The 25081-nt window shown below is 60.7% G+C and overlaps 3 protein-coding genes and 1 long non-coding RNA gene across 5 annotated transcripts; 2 read left to right on the top strand and 2 right to left on the bottom strand.

Annotated features, from left to right (window-relative positions):
* The first annotated feature begins 2495 nt into the window (after nt 1-2495).
* Nucleotides 2496-5712, top strand: COX6B1 (cytochrome c oxidase subunit 6B1). Its single transcript, XM_090053154.1, has 4 exons — nt 2496-2647; nt 2875-2990; nt 4285-4385; nt 5501-5712. The coding sequence occupies exons 2-4, from the start codon at nt 2885-2887 to the stop codon at nt 5552-5554; spliced, it is 261 nt and encodes an 86-aa protein (XP_089909280.1). The 5' UTR covers nt 2496-2647; nt 2875-2884; the 3' UTR covers nt 5555-5712.
* A 1806-nt stretch (nt 5713-7518) lies between these two features.
* LOC149861667 (uncharacterized) lies at nt 7519-9044 on the bottom strand. Its single transcript, XR_016443114.1, has 2 exons — nt 8908-9044; nt 7519-7622 (listed from the first exon to the last, which is right to left on the bottom strand). It is a non-coding gene; the product is annotated as an uncharacterized LOC149861667 (long non-coding RNA).
* Nucleotides 8914-15307, top strand: RBM42 (RNA binding motif protein 42). Its single transcript, XM_090053152.1, has 10 exons — nt 8914-9168; nt 9528-9672; nt 9852-9939; nt 10141-10206; nt 10365-10525; nt 11667-11807; nt 12473-12685; nt 13250-13370; nt 13549-13743; nt 15006-15307. Exons 1-10 carry the CDS (start codon nt 9014-9016, stop codon nt 15116-15118), a joined length of 1398 nt encoding a protein of 465 aa, XP_089909278.1. The 5' UTR covers nt 8914-9013; the 3' UTR covers nt 15119-15307.
* A 378-nt stretch (nt 15308-15685) lies between these two features.
* LOC149861669 (Friend leukemia integration 1 transcription factor-like) lies at nt 15686-22488 on the bottom strand. Of its 2 annotated transcripts, XM_090054859.1 has the most exons (9): nt 22366-22488; nt 19636-19757; nt 19414-19535; nt 19053-19256; nt 18420-18476; nt 18270-18323; nt 18091-18135; nt 17861-17908; nt 15686-17191 (listed from the first exon to the last, which is right to left on the bottom strand). In XM_090054859.1, exons 1-9 carry the CDS (start codon nt 22381-22383, stop codon nt 16722-16724), a joined length of 1140 nt encoding a protein of 379 aa, XP_089910985.1. In that variant the 5' UTR covers nt 22384-22488; the 3' UTR covers nt 15686-16721. The 2 variants fall into 2 exon arrangements, with proteins under 2 accessions (XP_089910985.1, XP_089910986.1); XM_090054860.1 differs by lacking the exon at nt 19053-19256.
* Nucleotides 22489-25081: the final 2593 nt, after the last annotated feature.

Genomic DNA, 25081 nt, shown 5'->3' on the forward strand with positions numbered 1-25081 from the left:
TGGGGGGCTTATCTGTGTAAGGTGCAAACCTGGGGGTGGGGGTGTAAAGAGGGGGCAGGAGGAGTTGAGGAGGAGCAGGGGGAGGGAGGCAGGGTGGGGCTCAGATCTGGCACTTGAGGACCGTGTTGGAGGGTGTAGTGAACCACGGCTGCCCCAGATCATGGGTGACATGCTTGATCAGGGTCCCAGTTCTGATGAGCAGAGTCCAGGAGGTGCCTACCATGACATGCTTGGTGATGCCATCCCTGCTGGTAGGGAAGGGGGTGGTGTGAGGGCCTAGGACGTATTCTGCGGCTGCTGCTGCCCTTCCTTGCCCTTCACTTTGCCCCAAGCATGTGGGCATAGGCTGAGGGCACCTGAGACAGCCCTCAGGGCCCACCCAGGATCTCACACAATGGGGTCCCCTCTAGCCTGACCCTAAGCCGCCTCCCCTGCTGAGTCCTCCATGAAGCCTATGAGCCCTTGCGGGGGGTGCCCCAATCACCACTCACCAGAGGCAGCTCCCAGCAGCCCATACAGGGCAGTGAGAATGGGTATCATCTCGCAAGTCACCAAGGACAGGCTGGGGGCACCCATGGTGGCATCAGGGCTTTATAGCCAAGAGGCCAGAGCTGCCCGATTCCCAGGAAATCTCCCGTGTATGTTACCTGTCTTATTGGTGCTCAAGTAAACTTAGTGGCTAGCTAAGTTGATCACAAGTAGAAGCCAGGTAACATATACCGGCGCAGAACAGAAATCAGGGAGTGTGTGTGTGTGTGTGTGTGTGTGTGTGTGTGTCAATAAACATGGCACTTTGCCTTATCCCCCCTTATAAGGTTTTGCTCGTGATTGAAGCAATTGGCAATTAGTGTAACATCTAAGTGATGGAGAATGCGGGCAGATAAAAGACCAAAGAAGAATCTGCCCCAGAACAGCCAGAAAACAACAGCAGTCGATCTTCGACCCAGTGCTGGGCACCACACTTCAAGAGGGACGTGGGGAACCTGGAGAGGGTCCAGAGGAAGCCACTTGTATGGTTGGGGGCCTCCATGGCCAGCCCTATGAAGAGAGGCTGAGGGACCTGAATCTCTTCAGTCTCCGCAAGAGGAGACTGAGGGGGGATCTTGTGGCTGCCTACAACCTTATCAGGGGCCAGCAGTGGGGACTGGGGGAAAGTCTGTTCCCCTGGGCCCCCCTTGGAGTCACCAGGAACAATGGCCACAAGCTGAGGGAGGATAGGTTTAGGTTAGATATTAGGAAGAACTACTTCACGCTAAGGGTAGCCAAAGCCTGAAATAGGCTTCCCAGAGAGGTGGTGCTCTCACCTTGCCTGGAGATCTTCAAGAGGAGACTGGATAGGCACCTGGCTGGGGTCTTATGACCCCTCCACCCCCCCCCCCCGTGCTCCTTCCTGCCCATGGCAGGGGGTTGAACTTGATGATCTGTCGAAGTCCCTTCCGACTCATTGATTCTATGATTCAAGGAAGAACAAAGTAATAACCCAGGAAAAACCCAAAGGACTGGGTGAATTTACAAGACTATAAAAGATGCCCTGCCGGGCAGCTCCATCCTTCCCTGCCATAAAGATGTCCCTTAAGGAACCAGGATAAGCACTGTCTCTCAAGGGGCTTATCCCAGGCTTGGAAATACCCTGGAGGAACCCCAGTGGGGATCAACGGGGGTCTCCGCTTGGGGCAGAGAACAGCTGGCCAATGCCCCCAGAGCAGGGACCGCTGGATGGGAACAGGCCCCAGCTACTGCCTCCAAATGAGGCCTGTACTAGGGACCCATGGAAGGGACACACCCCTACCCCAGCCAGTGCTCCCCTCCAGTGCTCTCCCATCCAGCCACCTTCTGCCCCCTTCCCTTCCCTTCTGTTCCCCGCTCCAGGCTCCTTCAAGCAGCTGGACACTGGTGGGGACCTCTTTGTGGTCGGGCCTATGTCGTCAGACAATGTGCAGTGCCTGTCCTGCCCCACAGTCATTGAGATGCGGGCAGGGGCTGGGGTGCTCTGGACCAGCATAGACAGGAAGCTCGTCTACATCAGCTGCGGCTGGAGGGGCTGCTGGGGGGGGTCAATGCCGCCCATGTTGTCTATTTTCGCCACGGCATTTGGCCTGATGCACGCGCCGGGACCGACTGGCAGCACATGCCCGCAGAGCTCACGATGGTGGAGATTGGCACCGATGGCAGCGTCTACAGGGTGAACAGCCAGGGCAATGTCTGCCGCCGGTATAGGGCTGGGCACGGGCATGGCGGGGACCCTAATACCCCCTGCATAGTGTGGGATCCTGGGTGGGCCTCTCGGCTGCCCTCGGCCTATGCCCCCAGGCTCAAGGCCGAGTGGGGGCGAGGAGGGGCAGCAGCGGGGGCAGACGATGCCCCGGGCCCTCACGCCGCCCCCTTCCGTGTTGGCAGGGACGGCATCACCAAGGCAACACGGTCGGCGGCATCAAGTCCTCAAGTGCCAGACCCGAGCCCCGCCAGGCGGCGCTCCAGCCCCACTCCTCTCTATGACCTCCTCCTGCTCCTTCTCTAGATCAGCCCCCGCCGCAAGGCCTGGCGGACCCGCATGCGCGTCACTTCCGGGCGCTCTGCATTTCCGGGTTCGTGCTGGCCGGGCAGTGGGGTTGAAAGTCACTTTCAGGAAGGAGTTGCCGCTGCTCGGGTGAGGCCTGGGCCCGGTCTCGGTTTAAGTGGGGAGGGGCTCGGGGTGCCCCTGGAGTAGGAGGGGCGGGGGGTAGCTTGGTGGTGGGGCCAGGCTGCTCTGTGTGGGCGGGGCGCGCACAGCACTCCGGGGGGGTGGGGGGCTTTGTATAGTTCCTAGCACACTGGGAGGCGGGATCGCCCCCCCCACCTGCGTTTGATTCCCCCCCCCCCCCTTTTCCCTTCCAGATTAAGGGCAATGGCTGAGAGCATCCAGGAGAAGCTGGACAACTACAAAACGGCGCCATTCGACAGCCGCTTCCCCAACCAGAACCAGACCCGCAACTGCTGGCAGAACTACCTGGGTGAGGCAGGGTCTGGGCAGGTGGAGACATGGCTGGGGGTGGGGGTGCTTATAGAGGGGGCTTTGGGGCCTGAGGGTGGTTATAGAGGTGCTTACAGGGGCTGCATGCGGTGTGGGGGGATGCCTATAGGGGCGGTTACAGGTGGCTGTGGGGGTGGTTATAGGGGTGGGAGGATGCTTACAGAGGTGGTTATGGTAGGGTAGGCAATGGATGGGTTGAGGGGGAGGAGGGGTCAGAGGCAAGTCATCCCCCCTGCCCCTAGAGGCTTCTCCATGGCAGGACCCCTCACCCCAGGGAGCCAGATTCAGCCCATGGGGCACATGGTACCTGGGGAGTTTTTGTTTGTTTGTTCGTTTGTTTTGGGGGGGGGGGAGGCATTAATGGCCCAGCATGGTGACTCAATGTGTTCGACAGTCCTGATTTTAAAGGATAGCAATTTTAACGGGGAGGTTGGCTGGGCTGTGTGTTGCTTGGAGCTGGGATGGAGGTGATTGTGGGGGACAGACTGGTGGTACTGGAGGATCCAGGTCTTGGATTGTGTTTGGGAGGCATGGGGGTGGTAACCCTCTGCTCTGCTTTCTGTTTCTTGCCCTGTGCCCCCATCTTCTGCTCTGCTTCCCCACATTGAAGGGGTGGGGCCCTCATCTGGTATTCAAGTAATTATGGTAGATCTCTAGTTGTCAGTAAACAGAGTAGCTATGGGAAAAATGGGAGGGGGGTGTTCATTGAGTGGTTAATTATGGGACATGGGGACTGCTGCCTGAAAGGATTGCCTCTTTCCTCCTCGTTGTTTTAAGCCTTTCCTATTGGAGCAGGCCTTGACCTGGGCAGGGCTAAGCCTTGGGGGTAGCCTGTGAGGATTTACTGTATTTCCTTGCCTACCAGACGTAAATTCCCCCTACCCCCACCACCACCATCAAAGGGGCTGAGTGGCTGCAAAAGGGTAAAGACTGAAGCTTTGGCTGAGACTGGGGGGCTCCTTATGGGGGGAATAGTGACCCTGTGGGGGTCAGGATTATACCCGTGAGGCAGTAGCACCCCCTTGAGAGGCAGAATGGAGCCATGCCTTGGGAGGAGGCAGGGGTCTTGGTGTTCAGTCACTGTGCCCTCCCCAAGACAAGGTGCATGGTAGATGAGAAAATACAGTAACCCCCATTAAAACAGAAGCAGGAGCTGCCTTCCCCCACCTGTTTGCTTGTGTTCAGTGGGTCCTACCCCTCCACATCCAGCTCCACCCCCTAGCCCCACCCACAATCCACCCATTCAGTCTGTCTTTCCTTCCCCCGCCCCCCAGATTTTCACCGCTGTGAGAAGGCAATGGCTGCCAAAGGAGCTGACCCCCTGCCCTGCCAGTGGTATCATCGTGTCTACAAGTCCCTCTGCCCCGTCTCCTGGGTAAGAACCCCCTCCCTCAGACAGGGCCATTTTGGTAGCCTTCTTCCTTTAAAACATACTTGGTGTACTGTATTCCTTCGCCAATAATGCGCCTCTGGTCTTCAAGAGGCACCCGAATGCTTCACCCCTTTTATTTCAGGAGGCAAATAAAGGCCCATCATTTAGGCTATCACTGCAGGGGGGAGTCATAGAAGAGCTTCTTGTCTAATTAAGAGCTGTTTTGACAAATGCTGTATTTCCTTGCGTATAATATGCCCCCACTTTTCCCAGAAATTTAACCGCTGCAAATTAGGAGTATGTGCTTTAAAGGCACAGGCTCCTGACTTTATGAGCTGAACTCCCTGGCCCCCCACCCTTTCTCTTTTTTTCCTGCCCCACCTGCATGTATCTCAGGGGTGGGCAAAATGTGGCCCACCAGGCCATTCTATCCAGCCCACGGGGCCCCTAACAAATTTAGAAAAGTAATATTAATCTGCCCCTGGCTGCCAATCATGCAGCCCTCAGTGGCTTGCTGAAACTCATTTCGGGCAGGGGACCACTTACTAATTGCCTGCTCCTGATATATCTCATACTTAAGGGTTAACAGAGAAGCCTCAAGTTTTATTCTACACTTTTCCTTCTCCCTCCACAACTTCTGCAGCTCCTAGTATTTCCCCTGTGACAAATAAATCACTGGGATTTGCAAGGAAAGATCTACTTTTTCAGCCCCCCTCCCACCTCCCCAACAGTGGACAGTGTCTTATACAAGGCATATGCTATGTTAGAAAATGCGGTAATTTTTAGACCAACACCACTCTAACCTATACCCCTGTAATTTTTAGAGGTGTGTGTGCATGTGTTTTTTTATATGTAGTGAAATACAGTACTTTGCTGAGTAGCTAGAATGGGTAAAAGAGTTCTTCGGGGAACGGGGCAGCAGGGCCAATCACCCTGGGGGTGTGGGGGTTCAGATCAGTGACCCTGTTTTGGGGGGGAAAGCAGAATGCTGGACATAGGGGCAGGGCAGTTAAGATACTCCTCTTGTTACTCCCTCCAGCGCTGGTCCTTCTCGGAGTGGGGGGGGTGGGTCCGGGCAGTGGTTCCCCAGGCAGTAGTTGCCTGTTGTTCTCTTCCAGGTGAACAACTGGGACAGCCGCCTGGAGGACGGCACTTTCCCTGGCAAGATCTGATAGACCGAGAGCTGTGGGCTGGGCACTCCGCCCACCCCCCTGGGGCACAGAGCCTGGCACTGAGGGGTAGGTGGTTCCGGCCCCATCCGCCTGCTGGTTCCAGTGCAGGTCTCGTTTGGACTCCTGGGGCTGCGAGACAATAAAAGGGATGAAAACTGGCCTTGGTCTCCTGCCTGGGCTGAAGGGAGGGGGCAGGGTGGTTTTGAGCACTTTTCAACTCCCCTCCAACCCAGCCTTCCACCAAGAAAAGCTGGGGAGTGAACCCAGGTGTCCGGGTTCCCAGGTCCCCTGCTCTAACCCCTGCCCACAGGCTCCGTCTCCTTCACAGACCTGGGAAAAAACCCAAGTGTCCAGACTCCCAGCCTCCACCCCCTAGACCCCACTTCCTCCCAAAGCTGGGGTGACTCCAGATGTCTGGGTCCCCCTCTGTGCCCCTCCCAGACCTGGGAGTGGAGCCCAGGCAGCCGAGCTCTTGGCACCCCTCCCAGAGCTGGGGCAGAACCCAAGCATCTGGGCTCTCAGCACCCCAACTTGGGTTCATTCCCAGGTCTGGGAGCCACACAAAGTGTCTGGGCTCCTGCCTTGCACCTTAAACCCCACTCTCTTCCCAAAGCTGGAGAGAACTCAGGAGTCTGGGTTCCCAGCCCCACCCCAATTCTAACCCCCCAGGCTTTGGGTTGAGTCTGAAACATGTGAGGACTGCTGTGATAGAACAGCAACCAGGCTGCTAGGTGCAAAGGGCTGGAGGGAAAAGGAGGCCATCAAAAAAAATTAAAGGAAGTCCTAGAAGGGTTGGGCTGGGAGGAACCTCCAAGGGTCACATCTGGCGCAACCCCTTGCCTGAGGCAGGGTCAGCCCTATCCAAACCATCCCAGGCACATCCATAATCCCAGATGCATCCTTTTATGACCAGGTAACCTATCACCTGGACAAGGGGGAAGAGATTGATGTCATATATTTTGACTTTAAAAAAGCCTTAGACCTGGTATCCCATGATCACTTCTTGGCAAAACTAGCTAACTGTGGCCTCGGCCTTGCGACAATCCACTGGCTGGGGAATTGGCTCCGCAGCAGGACCCAGAGGGTGGTGGTTGACGGAAGTCGATCGTCGTGGTGGGCCGTGACCAGTGGACTCTGTCCTAGGGCCCTTACTTTTTCACATCTTCATCAGTGATGTGGACATTGGTGTCAGAAGTGGACTGGCTAAGTTCACTGATGACACCAAACTCTGGGGTAAAGTATCACACCTGAGGACAGGAGGGTGATCCAGGCAGATCTTGACAGGCTCAGGAAATGGGCGGACAAGAACCTGATGGTGTTCAGCACCGAAAAATGCAAGGGTCTCCACCTTGGGAGGAAACACCTGCAGCATCCTTATAGGCTTAGCAGTGCTACATTGGCTAGCACTACAGATGGAAGGGACTTGGGGGTCATGATTGACCACAAGATGAACATGAGCCTGCAGTGTGATGCTGTGGCTAGTAATGTGAGCAAAAAGCTGGCTTGCATCCATAGATGCTTCTCAAGCAAATCCCGGGATGTCATTCTCCCTTTGTACTCAGCCTTGGTGAGGCCGCAGCTGGAGTACTGCATCCAGTTTTGGGCTCCTCAATTCAAAAAGGATGTGGAGAAGCTTGAGAGAGTCCAGAGAAGAGCCATACGCATGATCAGAGGTCAGGAAAACAGACCTTATGACAACAGGCTGAGAGCCATGGGGCTCTTTAGCCTGGAAAAGCGCAAGATAGGGGTTACCTTATGGCCACCTATAAGCTTATTAGGGGTCCTCACCAGGCTCTGTGGGAATGTATGTTCACCAGAGTGCCCCAAGGGATGACAAGATCAGACTGTCATGAACTCCTCTGTGACCGTTTCAGGCTGGACATAAGGAAGAATTTATGGTCCAAGCCCCCAAAATTTGGAATAGGCTGCTGCCAGGGGCGGTTCAAGCACTCACTTTGAACACCTTCAGGACACTTTTGGATGTTTATCTTGCTGGGACTTCCTGCCCCAGGGTGGACTTGATGATCCTCCGGGGTCCCTTCCAGGCCAGATGTCTATGAAATGAAATCTATGAAATAACCATAATAATCAGGTTAGAAGGGACCTACCTGCAGGGGTTGTAGAATCATGGTCATGGAGAAGCAGGGCTGTAAGGGACCTCCAGAGGTCATGGAGACATGGCCATAGAGGTGTGGGGCTAAAAGAGACCTCCGGAGTCTGTATGATCATAGTCATGGAGAAGCGCCTCTGGAAGGGATTTCCAGCGGAGGACAAATTCCCCCTGTCCTGTCCATACCAACTGGGGGGGTGATTCCTTCCTGCCATGAGTCTGATCCTGAGCAGAGGCGCAAGACCCTCTAGCTAGGCCCCTCTGGGGTTGGTCCCAGCAGCGGTCCAGGCACCTTCCCCATCCTGGGCTACATCCAGCACTGGGCACTTCTGGGGGAGCATTAAACCCCTGCGACACATGGAACAGAATGGGGGAGGAGGGCAACCAACAGCCCAGAAGCCTGGGAGATTTTCCCTCAGTAGATACCAGGTGCCACTGGGATCATCCCCCACCAGGGTGTGCTTGAACTCCTGCAGTGATGGAGAAGCACAGCTCCCCTGGGTACAGGCCTCAGTGTCTCTGGTGTCTCCTTGAACTCCTCCTGCAGCTGCCCTGCTCTTGGGATACAATTGCTGATCTTGGATTCAGATTGAAGAGCTCCCTGATTTTAGAATTGAATAAAGATCCTCCCCATCCAAATTCCGTCTCGGAGGAGGCATATGGTAGGTGGGTGAATACGGTATATGGGCTTTTTTTTTTTTTAAAAGGGGCATGTTATAAGTGGTGGAATACAGTATTTCTCTGAGAAGGGGCATTACAGGGTCTGATTCTGAGGAAAGGGGGTGGCCCAGGGGGATGGAGCATGTACCTCCGCCCTCCCCGCCCGGTGTTGGGAGGAGAGCGGAGCAGCCCCTGAGCAGTCAGTCAGGATCAGGCCTGTGCCAGGTGCTATGTGCCCCCGCCATAGGGTTGGATACTCCGCAGTGGGGACAGCCCCCCTCGCTCTGACCCCCAGCCCCGCCCCCACAAGCCAGGGCCCACCCCTCTGCCCCCACAAGGAAGGCAGGCATGCAACGACAGGCGCCTGAAGACTGCATGAAGGGGTCCTCGGTTGGCCACGCTCCTTCTTGGCTAGTCCCACCCAACTTTCTTCCTGGCTGGTCAGCCCCTCTCCCACACTGATGCATTAGGCTACCCAGCCCTGACCACGCCCCTCCGAGAAAACCCCGCCCCCTCTGAGTTTATGCCCGTTCGTCTTCCCCGCCCCCTCCGCGACTCATCGCAACGCTCATCCCCCACCCACCTGCAGCCTGGGCGCACAGCCTTACATCACAAAGACAGCCCGGAAGTGGGGCACACGTCATTAGCGGGCGCCGGAAGCCCCGCGGTCCCCGCGTTCCCGCATAGTGATGGCGGCTCCAGCGGCTCCAGCCGCCCCTCCCCCCGCCCCAGGCGGCGGCGGCGCCCCGGGACCCCCCGGGGCCGGGGCCGGGGCTGGGGCTGGGGCCAGCGCCAGCAAGAGCGGCGAGGAGCGGTTGAAGGAGATGGAGGCCGAGATGGCGCTGTGAGTGCGGCGGCGGGGCTTGGAGGGGAGGGGAGGGCTTGAAGGCGGAGCCAATATGGGCTGCGGGGCAGAATATGAGCTGGCGGTGGGATGGGCAGGGCCAGAATATGAGGTGGGGATCTGGGGGCGTGGCAAAGGTCGGGGTGGGGTTTGCAGGGCAGTGGGAGGGCTAAAGCTTTGGGGCGGGGCCTGCGGGGTAGGGGGTGGGGCCTGCAGGGGGTGGGGTGGGGCCAGCATGCAAGGTAGGGGAAGGAAACAGGGTCTAAAGCCAGGGGACATGGCTAGAATGTATGGGCGGGCCTGGGAGGAGGGGTTGGGGCCAGGCTGGGGGTCCTCACTGCCCCCCTTCGTCCCCCCAGGTTTGAGCAGGAGGTGCTGGGCGCCCCCGTCTCGGTTCCCCCTGTGGTGGATGCTGTCCCGGTGGCCCTAGCGGTGTCGGCTGTGCCCCCAGTGCCCCCCGTCCCGGTCCTCCGGCCTATCATTGCCACCAACACCTACCAGCAGGTGACAGTGTGGCCAGGTCCCCTCCCCCCCTTAATTTGCATAATTAGTATGTGGGGAGGGGGGGTTGGGTTGGAGCTAATGAGCTTGTTTGGACTGAAGGGAGGAAGAACAATAATTCACTGGTGCGGAGGGGGCTGAGAACTGGTGTTTTCATCTCACTGATGCTCCCCCCACCCCAGGTCCAGCAGAGCCTGGAGGCGCGGGCAGCTGCTGCAGCCACTGTGGTAACCCCCATCGTGGCACCCCCAGTGCCCTTTGTGGGGCCAGGTAGGTGCCGCCTTCAGGCCTCAGGATCGGGGCTGTGCCAGGCGCTATACTTAGCCCCATCCCAGGCAGAGCTAGCCTCTGCCCCAGCCAGGATCGGGGCTGTGCCGCGCGCTGTATGTTCCCCCCTGGCATCTACTTGTGTCCCAAGTGACCCCCCACAACCCCACTGGGGCCGTGTGATAACCTTACCCCACCTTGCAGCTGTTCCTCCGCAGAGGCCCCCCATCCTCCGACCTGCCTTTGTGCCCCATGTACTGCAGAGATCAGGTGAGTGGGAGCCCAGGCACCTGGGTTCTCTGGGAGGGGGGTGAGGTCCATGAGGGGGCTGAGAGCTTGGACACCTCAGTTCATCCAGCTCTGGGAGTAGAATGGGGCCTAGAGCGAAGCCTAACACTTTTCTATGTTTTTCTGTCTGGCTCCTACAGGTGGTCCTCGACCTCTGCCCATGCGCCCGCCCCATCACCCCTCCATGGTGGGACCTCCAATGCCTGGCCCTCAGGGCCCTCAGATGATGATGGGCCCCCCAATGCAGAGAGCCCCTGGCCCCCCTTTGGGGGGCATCGGCCCCATGAGACCTGGCCCACCTGTGAGTAGGCATCAGGGGGTGCTGTGGTGAGGGGCAGGGTGGGTGGCTGTGGCCAACAGGGACCTCTGGAGAGTACCAGGCATAAATCCATGTAGCTGGAGCTTTAGTGGCCAACAAGAAGCACTAGGGGGCAGCAGATGCATCAAAATCCTGCTGGAGGCCACTAGGGGGTGCTGTCTGCTCCTCTTGCTGTAGCTTGGGGAGGGCACTAGGGGGATGCTTTACAGCAGGGTGGTGGCATAGGGGGACATAGGGAACACTGCAGTAGCCAAACAACCCCCGGGGGGCACCAGACATGACTGCTAGGGGGCATCAGACACTATCTCAGCGGGGTGCTGTATCTCCTCTGTAGCTTGATGGAGCACTTGAGGGCACTGAAGGTAGTGTGAAGGTCTGGGGGACACTAGGGGGTGCTGCGCATTAACCAGCAGGCAGTTGCCTTGGATGGGGGAAGGGAAATGCCTCTGGGGGCAGCCATCTGCCCAACTAGGACTGCAGTGGCCAGTAGGGGGCACTAGAAACACTGCAATACCACCAATCTATCCAGGGGTGCTGTGGCTTAGGGGGAGGGGCGCTATATTCTGCAGGCCTTGGCAGAGGGTGTCTAGTTAGGCTGTAGTGGGCACTAGGGGAAGATAATGCAGTGGGTAGTAGAGACCCCCAGGGGGCATCAAGCATGAATGTGCCCATATGGCAGCTACAGTGGCCAACAGGGGCCCCTGGGGGCACTGGGCATGAATCTGTCCAGGTGGGAGCTGCAGGGACCACTAGGGGGCACTAGACCTATTGCAATACTGTGGGGAGCACTGTGTGGAGGGAGGGGCAGGGGCCCCAGGGGGCACTAGGGGACCCCCCAGGGGGTGTCAGATATGAATCTGCCCAGCTGTTGGCTTCAGTGGCCAATGGGGCCACTAGGGGGCACTAGACCCACTGCAATCCCAATGGGCACCATTTTGTGCACTGAGTCCCTTCAGGGGTTGATGTGAGCTGGGGGGCGCCATCCCCTGGCAGCCAACGCTGGGTCTTCCTTCCTATCCCCCACTCCACAAGCAGCCACATTTTGGGTGTCTCCATAGCCTTGTGGTAGAGGTGGAGGGATGGGGGCAGATGGGGCTTGACTTTAACCCTCTCCTTGCTGCAGGTGGGGCCAGGGGTCCCTGTGGGCCCCCTGGCTCCTATGGTGCCAGTGCCTCGCCCTGTCATGGCCGCCCCAAAGATCAACCCTACGGTCATCCAGGCGGCACCCACCGTCTACTCAGCCCCGCCTGTGAAGAAGCAGGAGGTGAGGAGGGGGCCAGGGGCGAGGCTTACCTGGAGGAAGGCAGTGCTGCGTCTCGGACTTGGGTGTTGAGAACCCAGGTGTCTGGGCCCCCAGCCTCCCCTGCTCTCCCCCCTCTCTTCCCAAACCCACATTCCCCTCCCAGAGCTAGAGCGGACCCAGGTGTCTGGGCTCCAACCCCCTCCCTGACCCTGCTTCCTTTCCAGAGATGGGGGGGCGGAGGCAAGGGGAAGAACCCAGGTGTTTGGGTTCCCAGTACCCCTTGTTGTAACTTCCTAGACCCCTCCAAGAGTGGGGCAGAGAACCCAGACATCCGGGCTCCCTCCCCACTCCCGTCCAGGTTTGAGAAAAACCCAGGCATCTGGGCTTTCCTCCCAGCACCCATCCTCTGCCTCCCTCCTGGCTGTACCCCCTACCTCCCTGCATTCCAGATTTTGAAAAGAACCCAAGCATCTGGACTCCCAGCGCAGCCCCTGCTATCAACCCCCAGCCCCAGAGAACCCAGGTGTCTGGGCTCCCTCCCCACACCCCTCCTCTGCCCCCCGCCAGACCAAATGCCCATCCCAGGTTTGAATAGAACCTAGGTGTCCTAACTCCCTGCTCCCCACCTTGGCCCCAGAGGACCCAGGTGTCCGGGCTGCACCTGACCCCCTCCCCTGCTGGGCCAGGAGGAGCTGCGGGAGCCGGTGCCATTGCTGTCAGAGGAGAAGGAGCCAGTGGGGCTGGAGGAGGCACTGATCGGGCCCAGCATGCCCGAGCCTGAGCCCCTGCTGACCCCGGACCCCCGCGTACTGCCCAGCCTGCGGGGCCCCGAGCTGCTGCTGCCCCCTGTCCGTGCCCGCCGCCCCCGCCTGCCTGACACTGTCTTCGTACCTGTGGAGGTGAGGGGGAGGAGTGGGAGGGGTCTGATGGCATTGGGGGTGGGAGTGGCTTAGAGGAGGGGGTGTGGTTTTGGGGTAGTTTGAGGGGGAGGGGTGTGGCTTTGGAATGGGGGGGCTTTGGAATGGTGGGAGGGGCTGAGGCCTTGAGGTAGGAGGGTTTTAGGGTGGGTGTGGTTCAGGGGTGTGGGAGGGGCTTATTGCAGGCAGTAGCATTGTGATGAGAGTAACCTAAGGGCAGGGGATGTGGCTTTGGGGGGCTTAAAGCAGGGCGCGTGGGCTTGTGGTAGTGGGAGGAGCTTAGGTGGGTGTGGGCAGGGTTTGATGGGTATGTCTTAGGGTGAAAGAGCTGTAGGGCAGGGAACAGGGGTTGTGGCCTTGGGGCAACGAGGATATAGGATGGGACCAAGGGCAGGGGGGGTGGGGCCTGGTGGGGACAGTGGTAGGGGCTCTGGTGTGAGCAGGCGCTTGGCATGCAGCTGAGGGCAGGGGACGGGGTTCTGCTGGGGTGAGCAGAACTTCGGTGGCAAGTGGGAGGGGCTTGCTGACCCTGCCACCTTTTTACAGCCAGTGGTGGAGCCAGTGGCCGAGGACAAGAAGAAGACGAAGCAGGAGAAACTGAAGCGCTGTATCCGCACGGCTGCTGGCAGCAGCTGGGAGGACCCCAGCCTGCTGGAATGGGATGCTGGTGAGCCAGGGACCACTCTCCTCTGCCCCAGGACTCCCTCTCGGGGAGGAGGAGCTAGGACCCCACAGCATTCCTGTGGCTGCAGCCCATTCCCACTGGGGGGGGTGGGATCAGTTGTCACGACAACCATTGGGCTGATGATGCACCCACCGCCCCGCCCTTTGACTCTCCACCCCAGACGATTTCCGGATCTTCTGCGGCGACCTAGGCAATGAGGTGAATGATGACATCCTGGCACGGGCCTTCAGCCGCTACCCCTCCTTCCTCAAGGCCAAGGTGATCCGGGACAAGCGCACGGGCAAGACCAAGGGCTACGGCTTTGTCAGCTTCAAGGACCCCAACGACTACGTCCGCGCCATGCGTGAGATGAATGGTATGTTTTGCAGGAGGAACCAAGGTTTGCAGGGGGGGGCACCCGTTATGTGGGTGCATACAGGTGGCATGGGGGACTGGTTAAGTTGTTGCACTGTGGGGTCTGGGTGGCTCGGTTCACAGCTGATATGGGGGCATGCGTTACCCTGTGACACCCCTCCCTCCCCTCGGCCCCCCACAGTGCTGGGGGGGACCTGTTATCCTATGACACCCCCTCAGGAGTGCTGGGGAGGGCCCTCCCCCCTCCCTTGTATAAAAGCCCCCTTTGTTCCTCCTCCCTGCCCTCCTTGGTGCCAGAGCAACACACAGCCACCTGTGTGCTGCCCCCAGTTGGGGGCTCTGTGGTGGCTAATAACCCCCCTTTTGTATGTGGAGCCCCCCAATGCAGCTGTGTTTGTGGGCTAAGTGGGGGGTTAGTTGCTCCATGGCAAGTATATTGCCTCCCCCCTGAGCTTCCAGTGACCCCTAAATGGAGGTTGGCCCCTGCTGGAGGGAACCCAGGCTCTTAGCTCCCAGTTTCAGCTCTCCTCCTAGAAAACCCAGGCATCTGGGCTCCCAGTCCCATCCCCACCAACCCTAGCTGGCGAAAACCCAGGTGTCTAGGCTCACAACCCAGCCCCCTGCTCTTAGCCCCCACTCCTGTCCCAGAGACCCAAATGTCTGCTCCCACCCTCCCCCATCCTATTCCCAGCACTAAAAAGAGCTCAGCTCTCTGAGCTCCCAGTCATCCCCCCACAAAGCTGCAGAAATGCACCCCCCTCCCAGGGGGAGGGAGCTTTTTAAGAGGTTCATGTGGTTAGTATGGGGGATCTATTAACCTGTTGCACTGTGGGGGTGGAGTCCTGGGATCCCAGAGACCTGGGATCCTAGATGCCTGGGTTCTCTCTTGTGGGGAGGCTAGGGGCTGGGAGTGCAGGGGGTAAGGGGGGAACTGGGAGTCTAGATGTCTGGGCACTCTCTAGCTCTGGAAAGGCAGTGGAGAGGAAGGGATGAACTCAGCTGGGAGTTGGGTGGCAGGGAGCCTTGCCGCCTCCTGTTCTGGGGTTTCCTTCATCCCACATCCCACTATGACATCACAGGTGAAGTCATGGCCTTGTAATATCCAGTTCTGGGACTAAATGTGGGGGCAGTCCTGGAGTGAGGGGGTCGTCACCAGTAAGGCTCTGTAGGTGCTGGGACTGGGCAGAGGGGCTTGGAGCTGGGTTTTTGGTTGGGGGGGTGGTCTCTGGAGCATCTTCCATTCCTAATTGCCCCCCCCACCAGGCAAGTACGTGGGCAGCCGTCCCATCAAGCTGCGCAAGAGCATGTGGAAGGACCGCAACATTGACGTGGTGCGCAAGAAGCAGCGGGAGAAGAAGAAGCTGGGCCTCAGATAGCTGGGGGGACAGGGACCCAGGCATTGGGGTTCCCTGCCCCTCCCCCCCCCCAGGGTGCCCCCCCATATCTCTTGTATAAAAGCCCCCTTTGTTCTTCCTCCTTACCCCCCCCATGCAGTGCCCCCTGGGGGCTGCCCACCAGTCTGGGGCTCTGTGGCAGCTAATAAACCCCCCCCTTTTGTACATGGATTCTACCCCCTATGCAGCTGTGTTTATGGGGTAAGCAGGGGAGGTAGTTGCTCCATAGGGGGTGTATTATGGGTCCCTCCAGCTTCCAGTGACCCCTAAATGGAGGCTAGTCCTGGCTGGAGAGAACCCAGGTGTCTGGGCTCCCAGGCCCCCCCACTCTAAACCCCCAGTCCCACTCACCCATTCCCAGAACTGAAAAGAACCTAGGGCTCCCCGCCCTAGGCTCTGAACCCCCAGTCCCTCTCCCCTCCCCCCACCCAACAGCTAGAGAAAACCCAGGCATCTGGGCTCCCAGGTCCTCCATCATAGCTGAAAGCCACAGAGCAATTCCTGCCCCCCCCCCCACCAAGCCTTGCTTCCTGTTGATGACATCAGCTGTGAGGTCTTAACCTTTAATCCAGGGGGCAGGATAGAAGAATGGGGGGAGGTAGGAGACAGTTGCTGTCATGTGGGGTTGCTACCGTTGGAGTTGGGTGTTCTTACCACCTCATCTTTGCCCCCCCCAGCCTCTGGCCTCAGTAGCCGTGGCAATAGATGGTGTCCATGAGTGACAGTTGTCCTCAGCAACCAGTGCACCCTGGCCATGGTGGGTGATGGGCAATAGGTAGCTGGGAGCAACAAGTGGTGTCCATAGCGAAGTGTGTCCCAGGTGAGTAGGCAACAGCCTGTAAGTACTGGCAACAGGCGGTCTCCGTTGGGCAAACGGTGCCTACAGGTGTCCTCTGGGGTCTCCAGGCACTTGAGCTTATTGGCAACAGGCAGCCTCACATCTCTCTCCCTGCCATGGTCAGGATCCCAGGTGCCTGTCAGGAGCTGAGGGCCACTGAGCGGAGTCAGGTGCTAGGCTGAAGCTTGCCGAGAGTTGGCCTTGGTTGGTCCCAGAATAGGGCAAGACCTCAGCCTTCACCTGGCACTGTCCCCCAGAGGAGTCCAGGGCCCTGCTGGCCTAAAAGGTGGTACTGTAGTTGCCAAAGCAGCCACTTGGCTGAAGCCTGCCTAGAGTTGGTCATGGTAGGCCTCAAACCCTTGGCCTGCATCCTGTAGAGTCCCTTTGGCTAGAAACAGGAGTCCAGGGAGCAGCCCCAGGCCATGGCACCCTGCAACCCAGGCCCTGCTGGCCTAGTGGGTGGAGCTGAAGCATGCACCTTGGGGGCTGCTAAGCCAAAGCCTGCTTAGAGTTCACCATAGTAGGCCTCAAACCCTCACTCTTCATTTTGTAGAGTCTCTTTGGTGCCAGGGCTAGAAAGAAGAGTCCAGAGGGGGCACCCCAGGCTCTGCCAGGCTAGTGGGTGGAGCTGAGCCAGCCCCCAAAATCAGTGCTAGGCCAAAGCCTGCCTAGAGTTGGTCATGGCAGGCCTCAAACCCTGAGTTCGCATCAAGCCTGCCTCAAATTGCCCCCAGCACCACCGCCAGCCTAAAAGGTGGAGTGGAGGTAGCCCCCAGGGCTCTGGTAGAGACCCCCGCCTCCCCAGTAGGGGCTGGTGAAGAAGCTGGGGGCTGCCCCAGGGCCAGGCGCTAGGCCAAAGCCTGCCTTGGGCTGCGCATGGCAGGGCCCCAGGCAGGGCAGGGCTGGTGCGGGGGCTCGGCAGGGGCCAGGGTCAGCCTGGTGGGTCTGGCTGAGGCCCCGGAAGTCAAACTTGTAGGCGTAGCGCTTGCCATGGACCTTGGTCATGATGCTCTTGTCATAGTAGTAGCGCAGCGCCCGGCTCAGCTTGTCGTAGTTCATGTTGGGCTTGGACTTGCGCCGGCCCCAGCGCCGCGCCACCTCGTCCGGGTCAGTCATCTTGAACTCGCCGTCTGCCCCCTCCCAGGCGATGCAGCCTGCGTTGGCACTGTCTGACAGCAGCTCCAGCAGGAACTGCCACAGCTGAATCTGCCCGCTGCCTGCGGGGGTCCGGGGGCAGCAGGGTTAGGCCCCTCCTGGAGTGTGGAGAACTCAAGTGTCCGGGGTGGGGTGGGGCAGGGATTTGTGCCACTGGCCTGGATTGGGCAGGGGGAAGAACCCAAGCAGCCAGCAGGGTGGTGGGTCTTTCCCACCGGCCTGGATGGCCGGGGTGGGGAGAGAACCCAGGTGTCAGGGGGTTAGCCACTGGCTGGGATCAGGGAGGTGAGGAAGATCCTTGGGGGTGGTCTTAGCTATTGTTCTGGGGGGGGGAGAAAGAACCTAGGTGTGTGGGGTGCATCTTAGCCACTATCCTGGATGGATGCAGGGAGGGAAGAACCCAGGTGTCCAGAGTGGGGTCTTAGCTGCTGACTTGGATGGGTCAGCGGTGGGCGATGACTCCATCCACTGTCCCCTTAGCTCCTGTCCTTGATGGTGGGGGGAGGTGGTGGGGGCAGTCTTACCTAGTGTCCTGGATAGGGGGGAGAAGACCCAGGTGCTTGGGATGGGGAGGGGGGGGCCTTAGCTAGTGTCCTAGATGGCAAGGGGGGAACCCAGGTGTCTGGGCCCCCAGTCTGTGCCCCTCCCCAGACGTCACTCCCCTCCCAGAACAGAGTGAGAACCCAGACATCCAGGTGCCCCTTAAAGAGATTCCCGCCCCCCAGACTCACCTGGATTGGCCAAACGGCTGCTGGTGGGTCCCAGCACCTGGTAGGGATCTGGGGGAAAGGGAGGGGTCACTGGGGGGGCACCTAGACGCTGCCCCCCTCTACCATGGAACCCAGACATACTGCCCGCCTCAGGTGGCACCAGTTGCCCCCTTGCCTCCCCGAGAGCCCAGGCATCCGGGCTCCCAGCCCCCTCCCCCCTTGCTGGCTTGGGTGTGGGGGGTGTCACTCACCTGAGACGATGTGGGTGGTCTCCACCTGGATCGGGGGTGGTGAGTCTGGGGACGGGGGCAAAATGAAGGGACAGATGGATGGGATGGAAGGACCCTAGGGCTCTGGGCCCCCCGGCCCCTCCTGCTCTTACCTCCCAGGCCCCTCCCATCCCAGGGCACCCAGGTATCTGGCCCTCTACCTCTCGGGCTGGTCCCGGTCCAGCTGCTCCCCACGCTCTCATCATAGGTGGGTTCTGGGGGAGGAGGAGTGAAAGTGAGTGTGTTAGCCCCTCTGCACCACCCCCCAGTGGGGGAGCCCAGGAGTCCGTCCCCCCACGCCCCCCACTCACCTGTCTTGATGAGGGGCCGTGGGGGGCTGGCGGGGGTGCAGGCAAAGGTGGGGCTGTCTGCGGGGAGAGGAGACAGTCAGCGCGGGGGGGGGGGGGGCGGTGCTATCCCGAGGGGCAAAGGGGGGCCTCCCAGCCAGTGCATTCAGGGGCGTGGTCAAGAGAAGGGGTGTGGCCCCAGGGCAGGGCACGAGAAAGGGGGTGTGGCTGTGGGGCTGGGCGGGGCCATAGGCAGAGCTATGCTTTGGGTGCGCTGTCAGAGGTGGGGTGTGGGGCCCGGGGTGGAGTCTGAACTAAGGGGGCGGGGTTAAGGAAAGGGGCGTGACCGCAAGAGAAAGAGGATGGTGTGGGGTGAGGGAGAGAAAAAGAGGGTGGGGCCCAAGGGGCGTGGCCACGGCAAGGGGCGGGGCCCGCCGAATGGGCCGGAGCGACGGGTGGGGGGCGGGTCGATGAGAGCGGAGGGGCGGGGTCATGGGAGCAGGGAGCGAGGCTAAGCGAGCAGGGGGCGTGGCTAGTGCAAAGGGCCGGAGTAGAGGGCGGGGCCAGGCTGTAGGGGGCTAATTCAAGGGGCGGGGCCAGGGGAGCATGGGGGCGGGGCTGGCTCAAGGGACGGGGCGCGGTAGAGCAGGTACGTACCCTGGCGCAGGCGCGCGAGGTGGGCGAGCAGCGCGTCCGCGTGGGGCGCGGGCACGAGGCGCGCGAGGCCGGCGCGGTCGAGGCGGCAGAGCGCGCGCCCGTCCACGTGCCCGAGCCGCGCGGGGTCGAGCCCGGCCAGGCCCAGGGCGCGCGCGGCCCACGTGACCCAGCGCCGCACGTGCTCCGTGCTCCAGGCGCGCGGGTCTGCGGGGGGCGGGGCGTAAGTGCGCGGGCGTGGTCCCGCTCCACGCCCCGCCCCCTCCCCACGCAGACGGGACCACCGACGCGGGGGCCGCGCCCCGCCCCGCCCCGAGCTGGGCTCCAGCCCGGACGCCTGCGTTCCCGCCCCCCCCGCACTGACCTGCGGGCACGATGACCCTCTTCTCGTCGGGGGGGGGCCGGGGGGCTGCCCCCGTAGGCGATCGGGGCCGGATCGGAGCCCCCGGCCTGGCTCCGCGGGGAGACGCCACAGCCCACGGGAGACTGCCTGCGGGGGGGTGGGGGCACACGTGGAGTGAGTGGGTCGGGGCTCGGGGGGGGCAGTGCGGGGGGCTGCAGGCCGGGAGCGAGGGGCAGCGCTGACCTCTCGGGGCTCCAGCCGGGCTCCTGCCCTGGCCCCGGCAGCGGGTCTGTCCGGATCGGGGCGCCGGGGTCGTAGGTGGCCTCGAACAGCGGCTGCTCCTCGCTCACCAGCGCCAGCGCCGCCTGCGGGGGACGCGGCGTCAGCGCGGGGGGGCGGGGCCGCTCGCCCCCGGCCCCTCCCACCGCTAGAGGGCGCCCAGGTCGCGCGCGCTGTGCGCATATACTGGTAAATACGGTAAAATGGGGAGGGGGGGGTACCGTATATGTTTGTGTATCAGCCCACCACAAATATTGACACCTTCATGCCCTCCACCCCCGAGTCAAGCTCCAGCAGTCAAACTTGAGCCCTGGGGGGGAGGTGCAGGCAGCCGGGCGCCTGGCCTGGGAAGGACACTGGGATCTCTGGGGTGGGGGTGGGGGCTGGGGAAGCAGGGGCGGCTGGGAGACGACGCCCGGCTTCTCTCATGGTTCCCCTCCCCGCTGACCCCCCCACACAGGCTCCTCGCCCGGAAAGCAGAAGTGCGACCTATGCTGCGGTTCCCCACCCCCCGCTGTGCGCCAGCGCTGGGATGACATGAGGGCTGTACAAAGGCTGGGGGAGGGGGGCTGGGAGGACGCCCAGGTATGGGGCTTGCAGGCCTGGCCTGAAGGATGCATCTCAGAGACCCAGTCGAGGCACGTGCCTCGCACGATGGGTGTGTTGCCATGGGTGCCCTCTCGCACGGGGAGGGGAGGGGGCCTGGCAGGACCCTGGGCGCTCAGGGCAGGTGGGCCTGGGGGAGCCTGGATGCCTGGTTTCTCTGGAGGAGACTGAGGCATAGCAGCGGTGAGAGGGGGGCTGGGAGCCTGGACGCATGGGTTCCCTGGAGGGGCGGCTGCGTGCTCGGTGCTCGGGGGGGTGGGGGGCAGGAAACAGAGGCAGAAGCCGGAAGTGGTCGGGGGCCCTGAGAAGGAGCTATTTAAAGGCCCAGCCAGCAAGTGCCATCTGGGCCCAGAGGCCCCCCCCGGCTGGAGAAAGTCCAGGGGTATGGGCTCCCAGCCCCCCCCCGCCCTCACCCCTCAGCCCAACTCTCACCCTCCCGCAAGACCCCGGGCGTCCGGGCTCTCACCCCCAAGACCCCAGGCGTCCGGGCTCTTAGTCCCCCCAGCCTGGGAGAGAAAGACATCAATATGGTAGAAATGGGGTGAGCATGACAGAGAGAGAAGGGGGGAGTGTGACAGAGGAGGAGGGATGGGGGCAAAGTGTGAGAGAAGGGATGAGTGTGAAAGGGAGAGAAGGGAGGACGGACAAAAAGGGGTGAGAGACAGTGAAGATGTGAGCGTGACAGATGGAAAGGAGGATGAGTGTGAGAGAAGGAGAGACGGAAAAGAGTGAGGGAGAGAAGGTGAGTGTGAAAAAGGGAGAGGAGGGATGCAGAAGAGTGAGAGTGAAGGCATGAGCGTGACAGGGATGGAAAGGAATGCAAGACTGAGGGAAGGGGTGAGTGTGAGAGAGGGAGGGAGAGAGACAAGGGAAAGAGTGAGACAGCAAAGGGGAGAAAGAGGGAGAGAAGGAGGGAGACAAGTGTGAGAGTGAGAAGGGGAGTGTGAGATGGATAGAGGGATGGAAAGGAAGAATGGGAAGAAGGGACAAGAGAAAAGAGTGGTAGGTGAGGGGGAGACTAAAAGGGAGCAGGGAAGGCCAAGAGGAGGGCAGGAAGTGGGGAACGAATGAATGCAAGAAAGAGGAAAGGAGGAGTGCAAAGGGGAGAGAACGGAGCAAGGAAGGGACAGAAGATGAGTGCAGAGGAGGGAAGGAAGGGGAGACCGAGGGAGAGGGGGAAGCCACAGAGTGAGGCAGAGAAAGGAGGAGTGCAGAGGGAGCAAGTGGGCCCAGATGTGAACGAGGGAAGGAGAAAAAGGAGTGCAGAAGGGCAAGAAGGACAAGCTGGGCTGGAGGAGGTGGGAGTGAGAGCATGAGAAAGGGGGGAGATGGACAAGTGTGGTGGAGGGGAAGGGGCGGAGAGAATTGGAGGGCAATGGGGAAGGGTGAAAGATGGGAAAGAAGGAAGGAGAGATGCCCCAACCTGATGGGGAAGGAGAGAAAGAATGAGTGTGAAGATGGGAATGAGGGAAAGAACGAGTGCGAGTAAATGAGGAAGGGGAGAACAAGTGGAGAAGACAGAAACGAGGGAAGTGGGCAAAGGATGACTGCGAGGGATGGGAGAGAAGGAAGGAGAAAGGAAGGGAAGGAGCGGGGCCCAGACCTGACAGGGAAGGAGAGAATGAATGAGTGCAGAAGAAGGGAATGAGGGAAAGGATGAGTGCAAGAGATGGGAGAGTATGGAGGAGTGGGGTCCAGGCCTATGGAAGGGGGGGAAGAACAAGTGTGAAAAACAGCGAGAGAGGGCGGAAAGAACGAGTGTGAAGAAGGGAACACGGGAAGGGAGGAAAGAAGGAGTGCGGGATGCAGGAGCCCAGATCCAGGGAAGGAGGGAAGGCGAGCGTGAAGGCGGGACCAAGGGAAAAGTGGAGGCTGACGGAGCAGGACCCCGGGTGGGGGCGGAGGAAAAGGAGGGGTGTGAAGGTGCAGGGGAGGCACACGAGGGCCCCGGAGCCAGGCAGCGGAGGGCTGCAGGGCAGGACCCCGCCAGGCTGCCTCTGCACTCCCGGACGCCTGGGTTCTTTATTTAAGGCTGGGGGAAGGGGAAGGAAGGAAGGAAGGAGCCGCAGCCCTGGCCTCGGCACCCACCTTGATGGTGCCATCCATGGCATCCCCGGGCACCTGGGTTCTTGGGGGCGGGCGGGACCGGGACGCCGGGGCCAGGGGCGGGTGGGTGGGTCCCGGACGGCTGGTTCTGGGCGCGCGGGCCCCGGGCGCCTGGGTCTTCTGTGGGAACGGGGGTGGGTGGGGCCCGGATGCCTGGGTTCTGGGTGTGTGGGTGGGGCCCGGACGCCCGTGCTGTGTGTGTGTCTGTGTGACCGGCCCAGACACCTGGGTTTGGGGTGGGTGTGGAGCGTGTGTGTGTGTGTGACCCGGGCGCCTGGGTTCACGGTGTGCGCGTGACCCAGACATCTGGGTTTGGGGTGGGTGTGGAACGTGTGTATGTGTGACCCAGACGCCTGGGTTCAGGGTGTGCGTATGTGCCCCAGCCCCCTGTGTTTGTTAGCTCTGTTTGGATGTGCCCCCCCCCCACACACCCCTCGGGTTCTGCGCGTGTCCCAGACGCCTGGGTTCTCTCAGTCTCTATACGTGTGTGTGCGCGTGTGTGTATGGGGGGTGAGCACACGGCCCAGACGCCTGGGCTCCCCGCGTGGTGGGGGCCAGGGGAAGGGAAGTCACGCCAACGGCCGGCACTGGTTTCCTCCTGGTTGTTTTTTGCTAGGCCCGGAGGCCCGGGTCCTTCCCCTCCCCCCACCTAGCACCCAGGCGGGGGCAGGGCAGGAAGTGGTTTTGGGGTAAAAAGCCTCAAGAAATGCAAATCCTCGAAGGCCCAATACCGGGAACTGGGCCCCGCCCCCTGTGGGGCAGGGGTGAGGCCAGGGCTGCTTTAGCTGCCCCTAGGGCCCTACCCACCCTACCACTGCGGGAGGGGGGGCGGGGTGTGCGACACCTGGATTGTTTGTTTCTGCATCAAGGATGCCTGGGGAGGGGTCACTGACACCTGGGTTTTGTGTGTGCATCTGTCTTGGATGCCTGGGTCCTGGATGCCTTGTGCGTGTGTGTGTGTGTGTGCGTGCGCATATGAGTGTGCGTGCACCTTCGTTGTCATGTGCATGTGGGTGGGAGGGGTGTTTGTATGTATGTGTGTGTCCTGGATGCTGTGCATGTGTCAGACACCTGGGTTGTATGCGTGTCCATGTGTCCTGGATGCTGTGTGTGTGTGTGTGTGTCTTGGATGCCTGGGTTGTGTATGGGCGTGTCCCTGACACCTGGGTTTTAGGCCTGCTGTCCTGGATGCGTGTGTGTGTGTGTCCGAGGAGGTGGTGTGTGGGCAGCTGCACCTGCCCTTGAGGGTGGAGGGGGGGCTGTGGTTTCTGCTTCTGCTGCTGTGGCAGTTGCACAGCCCCGGGCAGTGGGGGCATGGTGTGGCAGTGGGGGTAGTGGTTAGCGCAGCAGGGCTGGGAGCCCGGACGCCTGGGTTCCAGGCTCTGCCCTTGTGCAATGCAGCGGCTCTTACCCAAGGCCGAGGGATTGCAACAGTCCTCCATTGCACAATCTGCTGGGTGTGTGGGTGCGGCCCGGATGTCTGGGCTCTGTGAGCTGGGGACAGAAGGAGGATGCTGCCTCCTGCTGGGACGTGTGTGCGTGCGTGTGTGTGTGCGCGTGTTGTGTGAACAGGCTTGAATGCAGCTACACAACATCAGCATGCAGTATGCATTGGCGGGGTGGGCCTGGATTGTGGGGTGTTGCTCTGAACTTTAAGAAAACAAAGCAAAAAAGCCCCCAAATTCAGGCCGTTTTGGGTATGTTCAATACCCACAATGCACCAGGCCAACGGCCCTTGCTTCCTTAGGCCTCTCGGCTTGTTAGAGGCGGCCGGGCTCCCCACTTCCCCCTGCCCAGAGCTGGGGTGACCCCAGGCATCTGGGCTCCCAGATCCCTTCAACATGCCCCCCAGGGCCCCACTTTTCATTCCCCCAGCACCCCCACAAAGCTGGAGGGAGCCCAGGTGTCCAGTCCCCTGCTCTTACCTCCCCCCCATGCTGGAGAACCCGGGGGGCCAGCTCCTGCTTTTACCCCCAGGACCCCCCCCCCCCCCCACTTCCTGGAGAGATCCCGGGCATCTGGCCCCTGCTGTTACCCCCCCCCCCCGACCCCTCCCATGCTGGACAGAAACAAGGGGTCCAGGCCTATACCTCCCTGAATACCACCCAACAGCCCTGCCTTCTGTGGGGGGGGGTGTCATTCGGACCCCTGGTGCACCCCCCACATCACCTGCTGGCTCCTCCCGAGGGTGCTTTTGGTGGGGGGGAGGAAGGCAGGAGCCTGGGTCCCCACCCCCATTTGAGGGAGCTACCTGCAGCTCCCCCCCCACGTTGTGTGGCCCCCTCTGGCGGCCCCTGCCAGGGGTGCAGGCCCCGTCATATCCTGCGGGGGGCGGCCCTGGGAGCCCAGCGGTCCCGTTGGAAGTGGGGGAGTCTGTGTGTCAGGGTTGCGGGGGAAGGCACCTGGGTCTTTACCAGGCATTGATGGGGGGGAGCAAGTTGTGTGTGCCTTCAGTGCTGGGCTTTAGGGAGGAGCAGGGGTAACTCTGGTACTCCCCCCTCCCCACCGAGAAAAAAATCCCCATCCCAAACTTGGAGAGACCCCAGGAGTCCTGCCCCCTATCCCCATACAAAGCAAGACTGAGACCTCCAAAGGCTTCTCAGTACAAGATTTTATTTGTTTTGAGGCTCCTCACCATGCTAATCCCCCCCCTCAAAGAGACCCTGGGTGTCCAGACCCCCGCCCCCACCCCCACCCC

This window comes from Crocodylus siamensis, chromosome 6, assembly GCF_052110815.1.
Source record: "Crocodylus siamensis isolate JL-2025a chromosome 6, ASM5211081v1, whole genome shotgun sequence".
Taxonomy (NCBI): Eukaryota; Metazoa; Chordata; order Crocodylia; family Crocodylidae; genus Crocodylus; species Crocodylus siamensis.